We start from the raw sequence: 21,219 nt of genomic DNA, 5'->3' as shown, positions 1-21,219 counted from the left end.
GATAGATAGATAGATAGATAAAAAAAATCAATAGAATATTAAAAACTGAACAATAGTACCTAATGTTCCTTTTTCCATAAAACGTGTTGTTTGGTATATGTCAGATATTCTGAAAAGGTTTTATAAAAATAAAATAAAAGCAATAAAAAAAAAAAAACCTCTTTAAAAAGAAACTTATAATAAAAAAAACTATTTCTTCCTTTTGAAAATGAAAGAGTTTTTATTACGGCAAGTCTATCCATATCTTCAGAGATTTTAAACAGCAAGTTAAACATACACAAAAAACATTTAACATAATTAGTTTTTTTTCTTCTTTTTTATTAAATATGTAAAAAGCAGGTCAAGTTATTCACAAATAAAATGCAAACATGCAACACATTTGGGGAATGCATAAGGGGAGATACTGTGAGGGAAATAAAAAAAAAAAACATTGTCTATTTATAATTATTAACAGTACATATGTTTACATTCCTTTTCATTGTACACAATAATAAATGACATAAGCGTTGACCTGTGGAGAATATTGACGAGTATCAGGAGATCACGAGAATGTTTTCTGTTCAGAAGATCGTCTGCCTAAACCTGTGCTTTAGAACAACAGTTAAAAAAATTCTTCAATATGCATTGTTTTCTTCAGGTGATGGCTGCTTTTTTACTGTACATATAAAGTAAAAGATGTTTAGACACAGAATACCGATTGCACAGTTGAAATAAAATGCTTCCTATCAAACACTGTGATTGGCGTACACCTGTGAAGTTGAGACACATTTAGCCCAAAAAAATAAAATAATACATGTATATATATATATTATCTAATACGGTGAAAACAGAGCAATGTTTCCAAATTAAATGCACAGAACCAGTATGCATTATATTCCAATGCAAAATTTACTATAATGACCAATGGTCAGTTTTTGTAAGGGATCTAACAGGAGGCTTCACAAATGGTATCGGTAGCTCTTTAAACTAGTCTTATTGCAGTATTTTAAATTGTTATGATCTTTTCACATCTAAAAACATAAACAGCTTAAGAAATCCATTTTCCTTCCTCAGTGTGGTGAGATGGAAAAACAGCAGGTGGGAACGCCAACAGACTTCAGCTAAAGTAAAAACCAAATGTAGTTGCTGTGCTGTGGTCGTTATCAAGAGCTTTACACGAACAAGAGTCACCATTTAAGCTGCTGTCAGATACATGTTCATAATAGTCATGATGCAAGGGCTAATGAAACAAAAGGACAAAAGACACACTTGAATATTTGGCCAATTTGTGTCACTCCTTCACCACCAGAGCAAATGAGAAATAAACCGTAATGAGTTTGAGAAAGTGAACCCAAAGCAGTTTTCTGACTGAGTGCATGTATGTTTAGTATTCGTCCTGTGTGTCATCAGGGACGTCCTCCTCTTGAGCCGGAGCTTCGTGTTCCTCTCCGCCGGCCTCCTGCACACACACATACTTCTTGTTAGTTATTTTTGAGGATCTTAGATAATGTCAGTTTGCCCTTGTATACTAGTTTAAAGGTAGCCTAGAAATCTAGACGCACCCTAGCGGCAGCAAATTTAATCTGCCCGGGTGTGTCATCTAGCAACTCTCAATACCCTTCTGAGCTGTATTCCCCTAACTCTTGCCGGACCAATCACGTTGTGTATAGAGTCGGTGGGCGGGGCCATAATGACGACGGCCGAGCTGCGTTTGTGTGCTTCTAGTAAACACAGAAACTGGCGAACAGCGGCGGTCTTTCGGATCAGCTTTGATCGCGACTCTGGAAGACTTGGAGTTAAGCTTTTCTCTGAGATAAGAACAAAGAACGGCACTGAAGTCGTCCTTAAAAAGGGAAGATGTGTTCGGAGTTTAGCCGACCGGATACAGTGAATGGTTAATCTATCAACGAGCTCTGTTTCACCTTCGTTGCTCTGATTGGTTGTAGCGCTATCGTATCGCGTGCAGAGGGAGTTTGAAAGACAACCGTTTATCCGCCCCTCGGATTGAGCTGTCAATGGTGAGTTTCCAGACCAAACATCTTGATGTGGGTCCGGCTTGTCAGGCTACTTTAAAGGGTAAGTTCACCACAAAATGAAAATTATCCCATAATTTACTCGCCCTCAAGCCATCCTAGGTGTATATGAAGTTCTTCATTCAGCGAACACAATCTTGAGCATTAAAAAAATATCCTGACTCTTCACAGCTTTGAAATTGAGTTTCTGAAGCTCCAAAAAGCATATCCATTCATCTTAAAAGTAATCCATACGACTCCAGAGAGTTAATAAAGGCCTTCTGAAGAGAAGCGCTGCATTTTTGTAAGAAAAATATTAATATTTATAACATTAATCACTGGCTTCCGGCAACGGATGTACGCACGTTTACGAGAGAGTCGAGTTCCAGAGGAAGACTGACCTCCGACCCTTTGTAATGCTATTATAAAGCTGGGAAGAGCCAGGATAAAATTTAATATAACTCAGTCTGTGTTAGGCTGAAAGAAGAAAGTGATATACACATAGGATGGCTTAAGGGCTAGTCAATTATGGGATCATTTTCCTTTTTGGGTGAACTATTGCTTTAACAACATATCTTAAAACGGTCTTTCATTTAATGCTACAATATGTAGCAATGAAAGTCTGCTCTACATATGAGACAGAAGCACTTCTCAAAAACAAAAGCAAGACCAAAAACAAACCAGTAAAAGTGTGTCTTTTAGAAATCATAGATATGATGTCACATATAAAGTGTATATTGATGTATGTACGTCTATTCAGTATTGAACTGAAGTATTATTATGCAGTATGTTAACAATATCAGGCCATTTATAGATAAATAGCCAGTTTGATTCTAAATGTCAGATAAAGGGTCAAAAGGAATCAAGAAAAACTCAATTATGATAGTTTTTTTACATCATCCAAAATGCTACATAACTTTAGAATATGACTTTTTAAGGAGTAGTGTTGTCAAAAGTACCGACCGCGATACCAAATCGGTACTGAAATGTTAAAAATGTTACGTTTCGAGTGCTGTTGAGCGGAATCGTAAACACCTCTGACTGGCCATTGTGCTCACGCGCTCATCGGATGTGCCTGTGATTGGCTACAATGATCAACGCACGGCAGTGGTTTGAAACAACACGGAAGTGTTTGAAAAGTGTTTTGAAAGCGGGAGCGGGAGCGTTTGAAAGCACAAGCAGGCATCGACCAGCGGACCGGTAGGCTGATAGACACTGATATCTGTGCAAGCGCTCCGTGAAAAGCGTCATTGATGTATTTTTACAACATGTTTGTGAAGCGCTGATCAAAGTAGCCAATCATAGACCTATTTGATGAGCGCGTGAGCACAATGACCAGTCAGAGGTGTTTGCGATTCCGCTCAACAGCGCTCAAAGTGTCATATTTTTAACATTTCAGTACCGATTTTGGTATCGCGGTCTGTACTTTTGACAACACTATTAAGGAGAAAAAAATCTAATGAATGAATGAATAATATGTTGTCTTATAAAAAGAAAGTATTAAATAATAATAAAACAATAATTATTACAAATGGTGTGGTGTTTTATTAAAGATAATACTTAAATTGTGTGATGTTTTGCTAAAAGACAAAAGAGGAGAAAAAAGTAATTTAATACATACACATATAAATAGGCATGATGGCATGATAAAAAATAAAATAAATGGTGTTTTATTAAAAGCAAAAACAAGCAGAAAAGTAATAAAAAAAAAATAAAAAAAAATGACCTAACCTACTTTCTAGCGATTGAAGCACTAACCTGGTCATCTGCTGAGTACAGCACCTCCATGAGTCTCTCCACGAAGGGCCCGTTGTCCTGGCCCTGCTCCTGACACAACAGCTCCACCTCTCTCAGCTTCCCGAAGTAGAAATCCCGCTCCTTCTCCACTCCTTCAAGTGCTAGCTTTAATGTATTGAGCTACAGCAGGGGAAGAGACACGAGAGTTAAATGGATAATAAAAGCTGGTTATTGCTTTGGTAGACACGCTTCTAAACAACATTATTCTTCATTGAATAGATGCATATCAACTTTCGGTTTTAGCCGCTTTTCAGAGTTGAATTGATTTGTAAGATCCAAGTAATTTACTTGTTTTTGTACATAAATAGCAATGCATTACTCTTATTAATGGACGCCTTGTTTTATGCAAATTATTCCCAAAAATGATGTCTAACAAGGCAGCGCACAAGATGACCAAAAAAAGCTTTCTGGGTCAACAGCTTATGATGTTCAAAAAGCCCCACATGGTTTAGAATGCTGTCTGTCTATCTAGGCAAACAAAAGAGGACTAAAAATGCTGTCTAGATTAACAGCATTTTTGGACATATGTATGGTATTTTGTTATTATTTCTATGTAGACAGCCTGTGATAGAAAAAAACTGTTCACTAGGTTACCAAAAACTTTTTAAAAAAAGGTTAAAAAAAAGAGTTAGTCTATGATGTCATAAGACCTAGGAAGATGCCTATGATGTCATACGATCTAAGACGCCGCCTATGATGTCTTCAGATCTAAGATGGCTATGATGTCATAAAAAGGTCTAACAAGATTTCTATGATGTTGTAAAATGATAATAATAATTTGTTACATTTCTAAGTTCTAAGTAAAAAGTTCTAAGATGCCTATGACGTAATAAGAACATTTAGAAAGATGCCCATGATGTCATACAAGCTAAGAAGATGCCTATGCAGGGTATCTGCAGGTTTCACCAAGTCAAATTTAAGACTTTTTAAAACCTTTTTAAGACCATTATGAATAAAATTTAAGACCTATATTGCGCAATAAAAAACATGCATAGGAAATGCAGAATCACTCAATTACTTAAACTTATATTATTTAATTTATTTAAGTTGAACAAAGTATTAGTAAACGTATCATTCATAGCTCAATCCCACCAGGATTATATATATATATATAACATTTTTGACCCAAATTATTTTTGATTTTGTGGTGGTCACTTCCATAAATTTGCAAACATTTTTATTTTTTTCATAATTAGGATGCAACATTATCCATATTATTATGTTAGATGCACAATAGTCACACATGGCAATAAAACTAACAAAATGCATGAATCTTGTTTGGTAGGCCTATTACAAAAACAAAAAAGGCTGGTCCAGTGGTGTGCGATCTATCTTTAATAACACGATCGCTTGGGGTGGGAAATATGACCAACATCTTAAAAGTAAACCACAGCAATAAGCAATTACTTAATATAAGTACAAAGTTTTCAAGTAATTACATAAGTAATCGGTCAGTAATAAAATATATACTTATAAATAAATGACAATAGGACAAATAAATACAACATAAAGATGCATATCTACAAACACTCTACCGTTTTTAGAAATAGGGCTTATTCAACTTCTTTACACATTTAGATATGTGGGCAAATGCATTTGTCTCAGTGCATGCATTGTTTTAGTTTGGCAGGGTCACCGCTAGCATAGCTTAAAATGCATTTCCCCACATATCTAAATGTAGCTAAGTTGAATAAGCCCGATTTCTAAAAAAGTTGGAGTGTTCCTTTAAGTGTAAGTGCTGTTTCCCCCGTTTGTTTTGTTGCTAAGCTATATTATTTGCTTTCACTTTGAGAACTTACTAATGCACAGATCCAGTACTTACTGACACGTCCCAAACTTTTTAACTCAAATCAGGATATAGACATATGCATAATCAGTGTATTTGATTGTTCAAGAGTAGGCTAATGAGCCTAGAAATAACACATTCAATAAACTCGCGCGAGCGCTGACAGACAGCAAACACAGGCAGTCTGACATCGGAGTTCGGAGTTTACATCACTGTTATTAATTCTTTTTAGTGCAATCGGGTGTATTATACTTTTATTTGGTCATTATGCAAGATGGTGAGAAAGATTCGTGGAACTGCAAGAACCGTTAGACTCAGCTGAAGAATAAAATCCGTTTTATGCGTGTGGGCTTGTGAGAGAAAGAGGCTTGTGCCAATAACAGGAAAGCTGATTGGCTGCAATATAAGATGCATGCTTGATAGTTGGTCTAGCGAAAGAAAGAACTGCAAACACACACACACACGTGCGCGCGCGCTGCAGGAGGCGAGAGCATTTCAAAGAGGTAGCGTTACATGGACGTGGGAAAATTAAGACCTGTTTAACATTATTTAAGACCTAGAACGCAATGCTTCCACGAATTTAAGACTTTTTAAGGCCTTATATTTTGATTTTGAAATTTAATACTTTTTAAGACTCCGCAGGGACCCCGCTATGATGTCATAAGATCTAAGATGCCTATGATGTCATAAAAAGATCTAAGATGCCATGATGTCATAAAAAAGGTCTAAAAAGATGTCTAGGATGTTGTAAAAAGGTCTAAGATGCATATGATGTACATAACATCTAAAAAGATGCATTTGATTTAATAAGATTTAATATGCCTATGATGTCATACATTTGAAAAAAGATACTATGATGTCATAAGAAGATCTATTAAGATGCCTATGATGTCATTAGATCTAAAGATGGCTTTGATTTCATAAGATCCAAGAGGCCTATGATGTCATAAAACGTTTTTAAAAGATGGCTATGATGTCATAAGAACATCTAGAAATATTCTGATCATGTTATAAGATCTAAGATGTCTATGATGTTGTAAGATCTAAAAAGATTAGTATGATGCTGTAAAAAGATCTAAGATGCCTATGATGTCACAAGAACATCTAGAAAGAGGCCTATGATGTCAAAATATCTTAAAATATGCCTATTGTGTCACAAGATCTATTAATATGTTGTAAAAAGATCTAAGATGCATATGATGTCTTAAGAATATCTAGAAAGATGCCCATGACGTCTATTAAGTCGTAAGAAGATCTAAAAAAAAAAAAAAAAAAAAAGCCTATTATGTCAGAAGAACATCTAGATAGCTCTAGCTCACTAGGTGCCCTATATGCTGTCTAGAAATGTAGGCTTTGATGCCCAAAAATGATCTAGCTCACTAAATGCCAAAAATGCTGTCTACATAGGCAGCTTACTATGTGTATCAAGGCTAAAATCAAGGCAATACATTTAAACAAATGTCTACCAAAATGATGTACTTAAATAGCATCTTATCTGATAGTCTTGTTTAGCACTAACAGCTATTGTTCTTGATTGCTGAAACGGTCTATTTAAAGATTTTAATAGCGTTAATAGCGTTAGGGGGTCCACCTGTTCGCCTAGTTGTGTTACTTGGGCTTCCAGCTCCTTCTCTCCCTTAGCGGGTGTCGCTGACATCACAGGAATCTTTTTGGCAGAGGAGGGTCGGGAGGTCGAGGTGGAGGATTTAGGGGTTGAACTGGCTGATCTAGTAGCTCCTGCACACAAGTTAACAGATGCCATGATGCAGGAAGTTCAGAGATTAGTAGATGTCAATTTGCCAGTTGATTAATTATGATTGTTATTACAATTAGGAGCAGCCCGAACAGACCTGCGGTGGGAGAGCTGGCGGCATGGAGGGATTTCTTTGGCAGGTTGAAGATCTGCTCCCCAGGATCTGGAGGGGGGATGGCATCCTGGCCCTGTCTGGCCTGGACCGGGTCGTACTCCTTCCCGTCATAGTTAGCGTCGAAGAACTTCTTGAACCACTGAATGAAGTCCAGGTTGTCTTGAAATCGTCCCTTGACGAGCTTCTCTACAGGGATAATCTAAGAAGTAAGGAAACAGGATGAGTGTAAATGTGAAGAAGAAGAAACACTGATAACTGTGCTTAACTCTTAAGTGCATTAATGTTTCGCCAATCATTATTACATAATCGGGTCTATTAGCAAAATTTCTAATAACTAATAAAAAAATATTTTTTGGTGTGAAAAGGAGGTTATATCCTTTTAATCAATATAAAGCAGAATTAATCTTTTTCCATGCATTTTCTTATCGGACAAAACCACAACTGTCTTTCGTGCTAAAAAAATGTCTCTCTCTCTGGTGATTTTGAGCAGATTTGAAAGCGTGACCGAAACGCCCTCATGTTCGTCTCACCTTATCAACATTCATCCTCTTGAAGGAGGCCTGCAGGAGTTTGAAGTTGTGGATGTATTCATGCTCCAACTTGGCCTGGAATTTCACCTTCTTAAGACTGATACAGCCGGGAAACAGCATGTCCATGAACTGACAGTACGCTGCTCCTGTAACGTGACGCATAAATGATTCGCTGAGTGAACAAGGCTTTGCCAGGACAATCTGTAGGACTTTTTCTGCATCTCCGATTCAGTTTCACCCCCAGTCTAACTTAATCTGCTCCATCAGAAGAACTAAAACAAGGGCACTTAAAGGGAGGATCCATTGAACTCCAAGGATGTAATTTATAATGGCAGTGCAACGTCATGTAAATCAATGTCTTCAGCCTTTCTAGGTAGACCTGGACCCGTTCCAGAGGATATTCAGTGTCTCTGAGATCCTTAAATACCTCTGGCCTGACCTGTGCTTATGCGGAACTAAATTAAGGTCTAATGTGATGTCATGCTAAAGCATAGATGTTTATGGTTTGATAATACTAGTCACGGTGAAACTAATTTCAACTGATGAATTTTAATGACTCAATTGCATGATTAATGGATGAAGATTAGAATCATTTTATAGAAATTGGTGGAGCTAATAACAATCATTAAAAAATTATACTTGTAAACTTTTTTTTCTTTAAGTCTTATAGTGTACAAACTGGTATGCTTAGCGAGTAATGAGTAACATGTACAAAATATTTTCCAGCAGCGCAAACCTTTTAACTAGAAATTAATTATATTTATTAAGATATAAAAAATATTATACTTTTTTTATTTTATTGTTATTTACGATTTAATCATATTTTTTAAGTTTTAATACATTTCATAACATTTCTAGGTCTGTAAAATCACAGTAACTTTGTAAAGGTATATTCCCAAAGATTTTAACTACTTATACATAAGCCGATATTTATAAATAATGCTATGTGAGCATTTATAACGTCTTTTTTTGTTTAATCACCGGGTTTTATTAGCCTATATTTACCATTCATCAACATAATTCCTTTCTTATTGTTCATCAAACTCCTTCTGAAATCCCATTTCTCCTGCAAAAATCCCACAAAGGGCTGAACTGATCATCTGAGGGCTGTGAATGACCTGAAGAGAATTTCACACCTAATCAAAGAAATTAATGACATTTAATCATGGCAGTGATCAAAATTAATGTAGTCGTTAAAGATTAAAAACAAAAGTACTTGATGAAAGATAAAATGAGTAGTTGACAAATAACACTTTTGATTAAAATGCATTTAAAATTTTAAAGTGTAGGAAAATTATATGTTTTAAATTATATTTTAGCTGTTTTGCAGTTCATTTAAATATTCCTGTGGTATGAAAAATGTCCATGTAGAATGTCATTTAAAATTGTGTGTATAATAAGTATATAAGAAAATTAAAATATTCCATGTAACATTGCACACAATACATTTAATGCTACAAAACCAGTGTTATTTTAGTGTCATTGAGATTCTACTATAGAATTAATATTTTTATATTTTAATTTTTAAGAAATAAGAATTGTTGCCTTTTATATTTTATTTTATTTAAAAGTAATTTTTTTATGGTTTTAGGTGTAGTTAAATAAAAACCATGGTACAAACACTATTATTAGACAATGCAAATCTTTACGTGTTTTTAAAATAGTTAAAAAAGGTCTAGTGTAATGTATTTAAGGTGATTTACTCTATTCCCATGTTTATAAATCATGGCAGTTTTACCTAAAGCAGCTGAGAATTTACAACAGCTTTACTGAGCAGACAGACGAACGCATTACACACAAATGTTTAAAGGTAGCAGCAGCCCTTCGGCCAAACAGGCGGGCACTAGCAAAATGCCTTAGTGTAAATCCTCTGGGATTATTGGTCTTTGTGTCTAATGAGTGTCAGTGCTAGTTTAAGTTGGGAGGTTCACATACCTGATGACAGCTGCTCCACTTTAGTGTAGTTTAGACAGAGCAGATCGTTCACCCAGGCCGTGATGTCATGCCTGCTCATAGTCTCCTGGGTGATTGAGGTAGAATACACGTTGACCGCCATCCCCCAGCTGTGGACGAGACATAAACATCATCATCATTATCGTCAGATTCATGTGCAGATGTAATGAAGGACAGCTCAAAGTTGACTGAATCAGACTGAGCCATTTACAATGCATACACTATATCAGGAGAATATACCAATATAACAGACATAGGCCAGTAAGAGATAATAATAATAATAATAGATTTTATTTATAATGCACTTTTCATTCCGAAGAATATCAAAGGGCAACAAAGGAAAAAAAAAAAAAAAAAAAGAATAACAAGTAAAAATATAGAATACTACAAACAATCAACCAACACAGAAAACAGAACAGAAACAGAGCTGATGGTGAACAGAAACAGTGAACAGAAAAAGAGATGATGGTGGAAGTCTCTGTTAGCAAATGTCATCCAAACCAGAACCAACCGCAGCAATTCAAACATAAACATTAGAGAAGCGGTTGAAAACGGCGAAACGACAAACAACGTCCTCTCAGTGGCTGCCAGCAATCAGCAACAGCCCCAGTTGTAGCTCTGACTGTTAGCCTAGTCACAAACATAAGGAAATAAAATAAAATCTAAATCTAATAGTACATTAACATGATTTGTGGGTGGAGAAGCGGCGAACAGACGACGCCAGCGTCCTCTCCCCCACGTTGCCTAGCAACCAAATGTGATGTGCAACCAGATGTGCATATAAACCTCACTTCACCTCCCCTGGCCTTAAGAGGCTCACTCTTTACCATCCTTGTTAGCACGTCCACCACCCCTGCCAGAGACCTCGGTTCAAATCCCGCTCGAAACGGGAGGAGTAGGAGTAGTTACATGTGGTGCCGTGAGCCAGATGGGAGTGAGCTGTGTAAACCTTACTCCCCTGGCCTCAAGAGGCACGCTAGCGACTGATGCTAGCAGCTGTGATCCTTTTTAACACGCCCGCCTTCCACGGCGGAGAGCTTGGTTCGAATCCCACTCGGAACGGGTTGAGTAGGATCTGTTCTGTTGCAATTGGTGCCGTGACCCGGATGGTAGTGTGGTTTAAGGGGTTGAGTGTAACGTACATAGGCCAATAAAAGCTGTGTGTAAACCTCCACTGGCCTCAAGACGTGCACTAACGGCTGCTGTCTTTAGCGTCCTTGTTAGCACACCTGCCTCCCACGGCGGACACCTTGGTTCGAATCCCACTCGGAACGGGTCGAGTAGGATCTGTTGCATTTGGTGCCGTGACCCAGATGGTAGTGTGGTTTAAGGGGGTGAGTGTAACGTACATAGGCCAACAAGAGCTGTGTGTAAACCTCCACTGGCCTCAAGACGTGCACTAACGGCTGCTGTCTTTAGCTGCTGACTTTCAATCGCAATCATTTTGTCACATGCAGTTTGTCTGCCGCATCAAAAATGTCGCCGCTGTTTTCTCCAGCAGCTGAATGTGTTAACTGTAGCCATAGCAACTCTTAACGGCCACCAGGACTAATACAGTATTATTTATAGCTATTTGTTGTTAAGTGTAATAATCATCTCAGAAAAAAAAATCTTCTGTCAGGCGCAGTTAAAGTAAAAACTGCCTGGGGCAATATACGCTGTGTCATTACTCCAACATTATCTTCATAACTCACGAAATAAAAAGTTTACCCCTCAGAAAAATGTACTTTCCTCTCTTGTCAACATGAGCGCGGCGCGCGCCGTCACGTCATTTAAGGACACACACTTAAAAGTAATCGGTCAGGTCGTTTACATGGTGAAAAAAAATCCATAACGAGTATGGAAGAGATTCAAGCTGTGCCGCTTTTGCTGGTTATGTATAGGTTTACTAAAGCCCCGTTTCCACCAAAATTACCCGGAACAATTTGTACCAGGAACTTTTTTACAGGAACTTTTCTCCCCCCCAGACCTGCAGCTGTCTGCGTTTCGACCGCGATAAAGTTCCGAGAAGATTAGGCAAATTAGTCCGGTGATGTAGGACTGCGCGCGACTGCTCCTCCAAATCAGTGAAGGATAGTAATCCTTTTTAAGTGTACCGATTGAAAGGTTTAGTGGACTATTTACATGAGACTTTATCTAAACCGATCTGGTGTTTACATGTGATGACTTTCAATCGCAATCATTGTCACATGCAGTTTGTCTGCCGCATCAAAAATGTCAACGCTGTTTTCTCCAGCAGCTGGAGTGTGTTAACTGTAGCCATAGCAACTCTTAACGGCCACCAGGACTAATACAGTATTATTTATAGCTATTTGTTGTAAAGTGTAATAATCATCTCAGAAAAAAAAAATCTTCTGTCAGGCGCAGTTAAAGTAAAAACTGCCTGGGGCAATATACGCTGTGTCATTACTCCAACATTATCTTCATAACTCACGAAATAAAAAGTTTACCCCTCAGAAAAATGTACTTTCCTCTCTTGTCAACATGAGCGCGGCGCGCGCTGTCACGTCATGTAAGGACACACACTTAAAAGTAATCGGTCAGGTCGTTTGAATGGTGAAAAAAAATTAATAACGAGTATGGAAGAGATTCAAGCTTTGCTGCTTTTGCTGGTTATGTATAGGTTTACTAAAGAGGTAATTAACAACGACAGAAAAGAGCACTAATATGCAGATTCAGCAGCATGCAGCTGCAGCATATTCAGAAAGCTTGTAAGCTAGATTTAAAATGACAATGTATATTATTTTCAGCTATTACGGACATTGAACGTGAGATGGCTGAGACGACCGCGCGCCACCAGACAGAGAGCAAAGACTGATATTTACTGAACGCAGAACGAACCTCGCAAAAGACTTTTAAAAATGCCGGTTGAACTGCGTGAGCTCAACCAATCAGCATGTTCAGCGCCCAAGTCCCGCCCTCGAAAGTTCCTGAACTTTGAAAAAGTACTACCTCGAGAGCAGGGCCGTTTGGAGGGGGAAATATTTACCCGGAACTTCAATTTTACCCTGGTTCCTGCGGTCTAAACACACGAAGTACCACCCAAAGTTCCTAGTTCCTGGGTAAAGTTCCTGTGGTGGAAACGGGGCTTAAGAGGTAATTAACAACGACAGAAAAGAGCACTAATATGCAGATTCAGCAGCATATTCAGAAAGCTTGTAAAGCTAGATTTAAAATGACAATGTATATTATTATCAGCTATTACGGACATTGAACGTGAGATGGCTGAGACGACCGCGCGCCACCAGACAGAGAGCAAGACTGATATTTACTGAACGCAGAACGAACCTCGCAAAAGACTTTTAAAAATGCCCGTTGAACTAAAATGCTGTGTGAGCTCAACCAATCAGCATGTTCAGCGCCCAAGTCCCTGAACTTTGAAAAAGTACTACCTCGCAAGCAGGGCCGTTTGGAGGGGGAAATATTTACCCGGAACTTCATTTAGTCCCTGGTTCCTGCGGTCTAAACACACGAAGTACCACCCAAAGTTCCTAGTTCCTGGGTAAAGTTCCTGTGGTGGAAACGGGGCTTTTGAGACTAAAACTATGAAACTGTGCCATTGCAATGCATTTCTAAGTTATTCTAATATTTCTAATACTTAGAAACTGAACGGAAACAACAAAAGTCACATGATTTACATGTTACTGAGCCTGTTCTCTTTACTGAACTTTTCCTGCTATATCTATCATTGCAAGTTTAGCCTGTAAACACTGTGTAACATGACCCCAATGTCAACTAGATAATCACAGAGTAAATATAAAGATATATAGAACACTCCACAATGAAGTTTGTTCTCATACACAATTTTGAGGTCACCAAATCTATCCATCCTACTTTTTTCCAAATCAAAACTAACATTAAAAAGATCTAAGGAAAATGTTCAGGCATAAGTAAAGTAACTACTTTAATGTATGCACAAATTGTAATTTTCCATCTAAGAAAAGCTTTTGGTGTCAGACTATACATTTGCTTCACACTCAAAAAAATAAATAAATACTTTTGTGTGTCCTCTACTGAAACTCGTGTCCTTGAACAGCTGCTGATGTGATGAGAGATTTAAAACCTCTCAGTTTAGCACAAAACACAATTCGATTGGGTGAGTAAAACAAACTAGGGATGCACCAATATTAAAATTCATGCCAAAATGATATAAATTGATATTTATTTTCATGTTATGGCTGACAGTGACAACCTATATATGAACAGCACGAAAAATCTATAATATTGTTTCCTAAAAATAAACGAAGCAAACCAAATACTCGTCAATGTGTCTGAATGTTTAAATTAATATAGGGAACATTATGTTTAAGAAAGTTGAACAGTGATAAACAAATTGCCATAAGCCAGCTTTTACACAGACAAAATCAGTTTAAAAAAAAAATGTTTTAATCTTTCAGATTAATAAATCTGATTATATTGGACATGGTCCTGAAATATAATGAATCCCCAGTACAAAACGGTTGTTTAAAAATAAATATTAAAAAACTATAACCAATCAACACTAAGGCACAAGTAAAAAAAGAAAAAATTAATCAATGCTGTCCACATCCAGTTATTAATAGTTAACAATTAAGCATATGAACATATCAAAGATCCTCTTAACCAACTATATGTAATAAAGTAACCTAATTCAACCAACTGACTGAATCCAATTTCAGATTACTGCAAATAGAAGATCCAGCACATCAATCCCAATCCCCTTGAACTCCTCCAGTGCATCACCATACGAATAATCTGAATCCCTCAAGAAAACCCACACCTCTCATTTAAGATTTCTTTAAAACCAGGATGACAAATCTACCCCCAAATTAATTTCTCCTGGGTTTAATAAGCTTAAAAGCACACTGCATTTCCAGACAGTGCTTTTGTGCTTAAAGAGCAGATTCATCTAAATTTAGCAGGAAAGATAAACAGTTTAGTGAGATGTTGGAATGAAGGGGGAGGGAAAAATCAGTGTCAACAAAAGCAATTAACCCAAAACATGTTTAGAGTCCCGTAAAACGCACAATCGTTTTTTCACTCATGCACGAAATATCAACTAGTATTCGGCACGATATGCACGACACAACAGACAATTTAAACACATTTTGGGACTGGGATGAAATGAATTACATTACGCAATGGCTGACTGCTTAGTGAACATACAGGCCATGGACTGTCAAAACCCGGGAAAGCACCCTGTCAGCCCACATCCCGACATACATCCATCCTAAATCGTGTGTATAACGTTTGGGGAAACCCCTAGAAGCACGAACGCATTGGCTAAAAAGCTTTTAACATGGTTTCGTGTGGCTGCACCATCGGGAAAACGCCATAGCTGGCTCAGGAAAAGCCCCACCAATAGATAAATAACGCAGCCATAATGGGAGTCGGGGGTTCCCAGAGCGAGTGCATTGGGAATGCATAGATATAAACGGATGGTCTTGATATTTTCGGTTCAATGCATTGATTGTAAGCTCGTTTAAAGCGGGGGTTTCTTTGTAAAGCGGCCGGCGGATGGTAATGGCAGTGGTGTACCTGTAGGCGCGCTCTCCGCGCACTGTGTTCTTTCTGTAGGGAATGATGTTGGTGCCGTTGTCCGGAATGATGTCGTTGTTGTTCTCTCCATTGGGGGACAGAGCTTGGGTCGGACCGGGCATTTGGCTCTGTAAAAATACTCGCACGGACTAGGAAAGGGACGTCGGGGATGTTCCCTGCCGTCTGCCTGCTTGTTCTCAGTGTAAATCCTGTGTGTATGTGTGAGTGTGAGTGTGTGGATGTGTGTCTCTGCCTGCGACTGAACAGCGACCTCACAGGTGAATCACGGAACGACAGTCATGTGACTTTGGGAGGGGTGCTTCAGATTTGAGCCAGGGTGTTGGAGTAACTTTGCCTCTTCCTAAATACAAATATAATAAATTATGACCCTCGCTGGACCACAAAACCAGTCATAAGAGTCAGTCTTTTGAAATTTAGATTTATACATCATCTGGACGCTGAATAAATAAGCTTTCCATTGATATATGGTTTGTTATGATAAGAGAACATTTGGCCGAGATACAACTATTTGAAAATCTGAAATATGAGGGGGAAAAAAACCTAATCTAAATATTGAGAAAATCGCCTTTAAAGTTGTCCAAATGAAGTCCTTAGCAATGCGTATTACTACTAATAATTTACAAAATATCTTCATGGAACATGATCTTTCCTTAATAGCCTAATGATTTTTGGCATAAAAGAAAAATCGATCATTTTGACCCATGCAACGTACTGTTGGTTATTCCGACTTATGACTGGTTCTGTGTTCACATATATATATGAATATGAATACCTAGATGTCCCCCCTCTTCTTAGGACCCAGAAAAAAACTCCTAGGTGTCTCCTCATAAAGACAGGCCTGCATATCAGCCTAAAATTTGTCCAGACTTTTGGTAACACTATTTTGGTGACATAGTTACATGTTAAAACATGTACTAACTATATGAATAACAGTAAATTATGCCTAATTACAAGTAACTAACCCTTAAACCAAACCCTAACCGCAACTCTATAGCAAGTGCATTTTCATATTTAGAGTATAATTTCATATTATTAAAAAAAAAAAACATTAAAATGAGCTTTTTGTATATAATATTAATATAATATGTATATATGTAAATAATATATATAGGCAATGGCTCATTATTCTTCACTGCATTGCAGAGCACTGTGATGTAATTTATTATACACACACACACACACACACACATAACTCAATGTTTAGATAAGGCTCCTGTTAATGTATATAGTGATATCTTTACAGTGTCTACAATAAATCAAAACTATGATTTTATTGTCAAAACAGATAGATAAATCTATCCTGGTCATGAGCAAAGGTCTAGTCCCTCCGAATAAATAAGTTCTCATACTTTTCAAATAAAGTGACATTACAAGTGGAAAAACATTAGTGAGAGTATTTATAGTTTTCTCAAGCTTCAGCGCAGCTTGAAAATGATCACATCTGGAGTGTAATTTAAAAAACGTCTGGAAAATGAACATGCATCAAAAAATATGATTAAAGTTAATAGCTACAAAGAATTACATAGCCATATTGATAGTAAAGGTAGTGATTTGAGAGTTTCCATATAGGTCATCCACCATAAATCTGGTCATAATAAATAAATGACTGGTGGAAAATTAAGCCATACATCGACTAGATTAGTTGTACATTACTGCATTATTGGTTGAGCATTCAGTGAGTTTAGAGTCAATGGATGTAAGCTTATAATACTGTAAAATTATAGCAAATGTAATGTACACAAATATGGTGTAAAATAAGAGTTCATTTAATTTCAGCATATTTTATTTATGCAAGTGTGAAAACAGATATTGTTTTTCAACTTGATAATATGATAATTAAGTGGGCATGATAATTGCTGATGCCAGTAATCTTAAAAATAGGCAAATGTCGCCCAATTAATCAGTTAATCACCCTGGACAATATACTAGTCAATATTGTATAGAATTATATTTCAGATTATTGTTCAGAATTTTTTTAAACATTTTTATTAGAAATTAAATAATAATAAATAAATACAAATTAAGTGCATAAAGAGGGGTCCAAAAGTCTGAGAAAACTATTTTTTTTAAAAAATCTAGATTTTTACTTTCTTTCTTTCTTTCTTTCTTTCTTTCTTTCTTTCTTTCTTTCTTTCTTTCTTTCCATTTAAACCTTTAAATAAGCAGGATGTTTAAGATGTAATGCAAAGAAAATGTATGATGTAAAATATTTTCCATTTCACATTCTCTACGACTGTAGGCCACAAGCCAAATTAAATTACTGATATTGATCATGTGACTCATAGTACAGACAGATTTTTTTTTTATTATTCCACCGAGTTGTACTTTATAAGATCTCTCAAATCATGCTAGAGATCATGACAGCTCTGCTGCTGCTGTCATTTAAGGAAAAAATGAGAGATGCATGATATATCGACCACCATAGTGGTATCGGCCAATATAAGTTCTTTTTTAATGTAAATGTTATCGGCCCAATAAGAAAATTTGGACGATATATTAAAGCCAATAAATAATGGATTATTTCCTTCTGCTAAGACAAAAGATGGTTTTAAATTGCTTTAAATATGATTGGAATCTCTTCACACAAAAAAAAAGACAAGTGCAGCACAAGTCTGTCATATAGGCTACATAATGAGAACATTATAATTGTGTGCTCGGGAAATGGCTTTAATGGTATAAATAATCATGCTCTCAAAAATTATATACAAATTTGGATTTAGATTTATCAGCCTAATGTCAGTTTTAAATGGCTTTCAAATATAAAGAATTATCCCGATAGGAAAAACATTTAATCGTGCATTCCTAGAAAAAACATTCCAACATAAATACTAAAACATTCTGAAATTCATTATCATGTTTAAAGGAATTTCAAATGCTGACAATATAATTTGTCTTTGATATAAAAGACTGCAAACTAATTTCAGACTTTTGAACCCGACTTTGGGTCAGGTTTATGTTTCTGAAGGAGCACTAAGATGTTAAACATGCAGACATTAAGCTGCTCGAGCTGCAGATTACTGCATTTTTAATGGCACCAGGCTGTTCAATTGTCTTTTGTTGGCTCGTTTTCCCCTCAAAGCAGAAAGTGGTTATGTAACCACTTTAATCTTTTATTTCTTTGTGCAAATGTGTTCAATATGTGGACTAAATGTCCAACATCGAGGTAAAAGCTGCACCTTGCAACATAAACATATTTGTCCAAGAGCAGGAAGTGTGCTTAGCAAATTAACAACTTCGTGTTAATTACAAAAGAAAAATACAACAGTACAAATTTGTGTCAGAAGTAATATTATGCATTTATTAGCCACGCCATCATAAAACATATGAAGGGTTAAAGTTAGGACCAAGATGAGACCATCATTGATGCACTTGAACGTAACGAACAGCTGGTGCTACGCTAACAAGCTACTCTGCCTGCATGATCTTTGAACTTAATGACAAAATTAACCATGAATCGATGGTTTAGCGCAGGCTCGGTCCTGGCATTGCAAAACCAAACCTCTTTATAAAAAGAAATCACAGTAATAGTTTAAAGACAGCGCCTGATATAAGCTCGACTCACCCGTGAACTCAATAGTAAATCCGACCAAACCAGCTGCGCTTCTCGATTCGCACCCCACCCTCCAGCGCCTCAGTGTACCATCAGCACAAAACACCTATCCACCCGGCGCCGCTGATTGGCGGATGGCCCCTTCGACTATCCGCTGATTGGTTGATCAATAAAATGGCCGTTGTTTTTCTCATCGGCTCCTCCTTCGTTCGGATGATTGGTTTGACGGAAGCAACGGATGTTGTCTTTCTTGGCCAATAGGAATGCAGTGCGCTGCTCGTTGAATAGTGGTCTGTGTTGGTTTCCTCCTGATGTTTTAGGAAAATTTGAGCGATGATGCGTTCATTTATCACGACGGGAAACGTTTCAATGATAGATAAAAAGCAACATTTATGGAGAGGAGACAGTCTAATAAGCTATTATAATAATACTATATATTATTATTAACTAATATAGTCACTGTGTGTAACTGTGTATGTAGTAAGTCAAGTTGCATATGGTGAGGTAATAGTTGACCATTACTACATGTAAATGTACGTGTCTCATTCATTAATTCACTGTTAATTCAAAAGCGTCCCAAATTATGGAATTCGTTTTGGTGGAATTTTTTTTTTTATAAAGTTTTATCTTTAACATAATTTATTCTATTTGACTAATCGACGTTTAGTTAATTCTATTTATTTTTCTTAATGTGATATTTTGTTGTCTTATTGGGGAAAACATATCTTATTGTTCAACAACGACATCTAGTGGATGTAGTGTGTATTGCATCAACATGACAATTCAACATTTAGAAGAGCATTTTGTGCCAATTAATTTGAAAGGAACAGTGTTGTAGTCAAGACAACCCAATCCGAGACAAAGACCAGACCAGCTCTCCTTAAAGGGGTGGTTTCGTGTGTTTTTTTCTAGGCTTGGTTGTGTTATGGGGCGCAGTATAACATGTCTTAATACTTTCTTTTTTTTAAATTATTTTAAACGCCGTATTTTTCTTTTATTTGACCTTTATTTGACACCGCTGTCTCCACTGTCCTTTGAACGGCTCATCTGCTTCCTGCTTCTATGAAGCCCATCCCTTCGAAAACCGCGAAGGTCTGAGATTGGTTAGATGGCCAAATGTAGTTTCATGTATTTTTATTGGCTGAAGTGCCAAGCACAGGTTAAATGCCACACCCCTTACCATTATGGGTAGAAGTCACATCTGCGGTGACTAGCAAGGGTTTATGATGTCACCAACCCAGGAAGAAGCTTGTTGTAGTCCAAACCAGACGTTTTTGTAGGCAATAAACTGCCATAATTTTAACAGATGTTTGCATTGAACTTTCAGCGCTGTAACTTTGCAAATACTGTTTATGCTCAAGCAGCAACATTACACACTAACTAAAGTTAAAAAAGTGAAATCGCATGCAACAACCCCTTTAAATTCATAAGGTTCCACATTACCACTTGAGTAATGACTTACGTTTAATCAATAATTAGAATAAGACACTATACATCTATCTGTTACCAATCAAATGAAATCATTAACAACAAAATGTGTCTTCTGCAGGGGTGGAACAGAAGATGCATCTGATTTGGTCAATTACAAACGCATAAATTAAGTTGAGAATAATGTTTTACATGTACATATTTATTGAGTTTGTATAAAATCAGTATCATGTTTCCAATCATGCTCAAATTTGTGAAAACAGATCTCTTGCACTTGATTTTGCTTAATTATATCACATATTATAATAAAAAAATTCAGAGTACTTTTTTGTGACAAAATCTTGAATTTTGTGAGCATTTGTATTAATCTTGGTGACATTTTTGACACAATCCCTAATTCATTTCTGAACCAGCACATTAAATAAATCAAATTAGAAATACGTTTTTGATTGCATCTTAAGCAGTAAGTTTTACATCCAATCACAATAATGATGTTAATCAATAAATCTGACAAATGCACTGGCAATTTAGTAATATCCCAGCAGTTGTGATCTCGACTGGTCTTCAAACAAAATCCCCCCAAAAAAGTAACAAAAAAAAGTCTCAGACAGAGATCGTCAAAAAATGGTCTTAAAGGGATAGTTCACCCAAAAATGAAAATTATCCCATAACTTACTCACCCTAAAGTAATCCTATGACTTTCTTTTTTCAGACGAATACAATTGGAGTTATGTTAAAAATATCCTGGCTAATCCAAGCTTTGTAACGGCAGTGAATA

At 36.7% G+C, this 21,219-nt stretch overlaps 1 protein-coding gene across 2 annotated transcripts; it reads right to left on the bottom strand.

Moving 5' to 3' along the window:
- Positions 1 to 217: 217 nt before the first annotated feature.
- mapre2 (microtubule-associated protein, RP/EB family, member 2) lies at positions 218 to 19,159 on the bottom strand. Of its 2 annotated transcripts, none has more exons than XM_067435100.1 (7): positions 19,026 to 19,159; positions 9,908 to 10,035; positions 7,973 to 8,118; positions 7,425 to 7,641; positions 7,166 to 7,311; positions 3,750 to 3,908; positions 218 to 1,438 (listed from the first exon to the last, which is right to left on the bottom strand). In XM_067435100.1, the coding sequence occupies exons 2-7, from the start codon at positions 10,026 to 10,028 to the stop codon at positions 1,364 to 1,366; spliced, it is 864 nt and encodes a 287-aa protein (XP_067291201.1). In that variant the 5' UTR covers positions 10,029 to 10,035; positions 19,026 to 19,159; the 3' UTR covers positions 218 to 1,363. The 2 variants fall into 2 exon arrangements, with proteins under 2 accessions (XP_067291201.1, XP_067291200.1); XM_067435099.1 differs by lacking the exon at positions 19,026 to 19,159 and adding an exon at positions 15,443 to 15,708 and having other exon boundaries at positions 219 to 1,438.
- Positions 19,160 to 21,219: the final 2,060 nt, after the last annotated feature.

Source organism: Pseudorasbora parva, chromosome 24 (assembly GCF_024679245.1).
Source record: "Pseudorasbora parva isolate DD20220531a chromosome 24, ASM2467924v1, whole genome shotgun sequence".
Taxonomy (NCBI): domain Eukaryota; kingdom Metazoa; phylum Chordata; class Actinopteri; order Cypriniformes; family Gobionidae; genus Pseudorasbora; species Pseudorasbora parva.
Note: the sequence above shows the minus strand (reverse complement) of the source record. Positions and strands in the feature narration are given on the sequence as shown.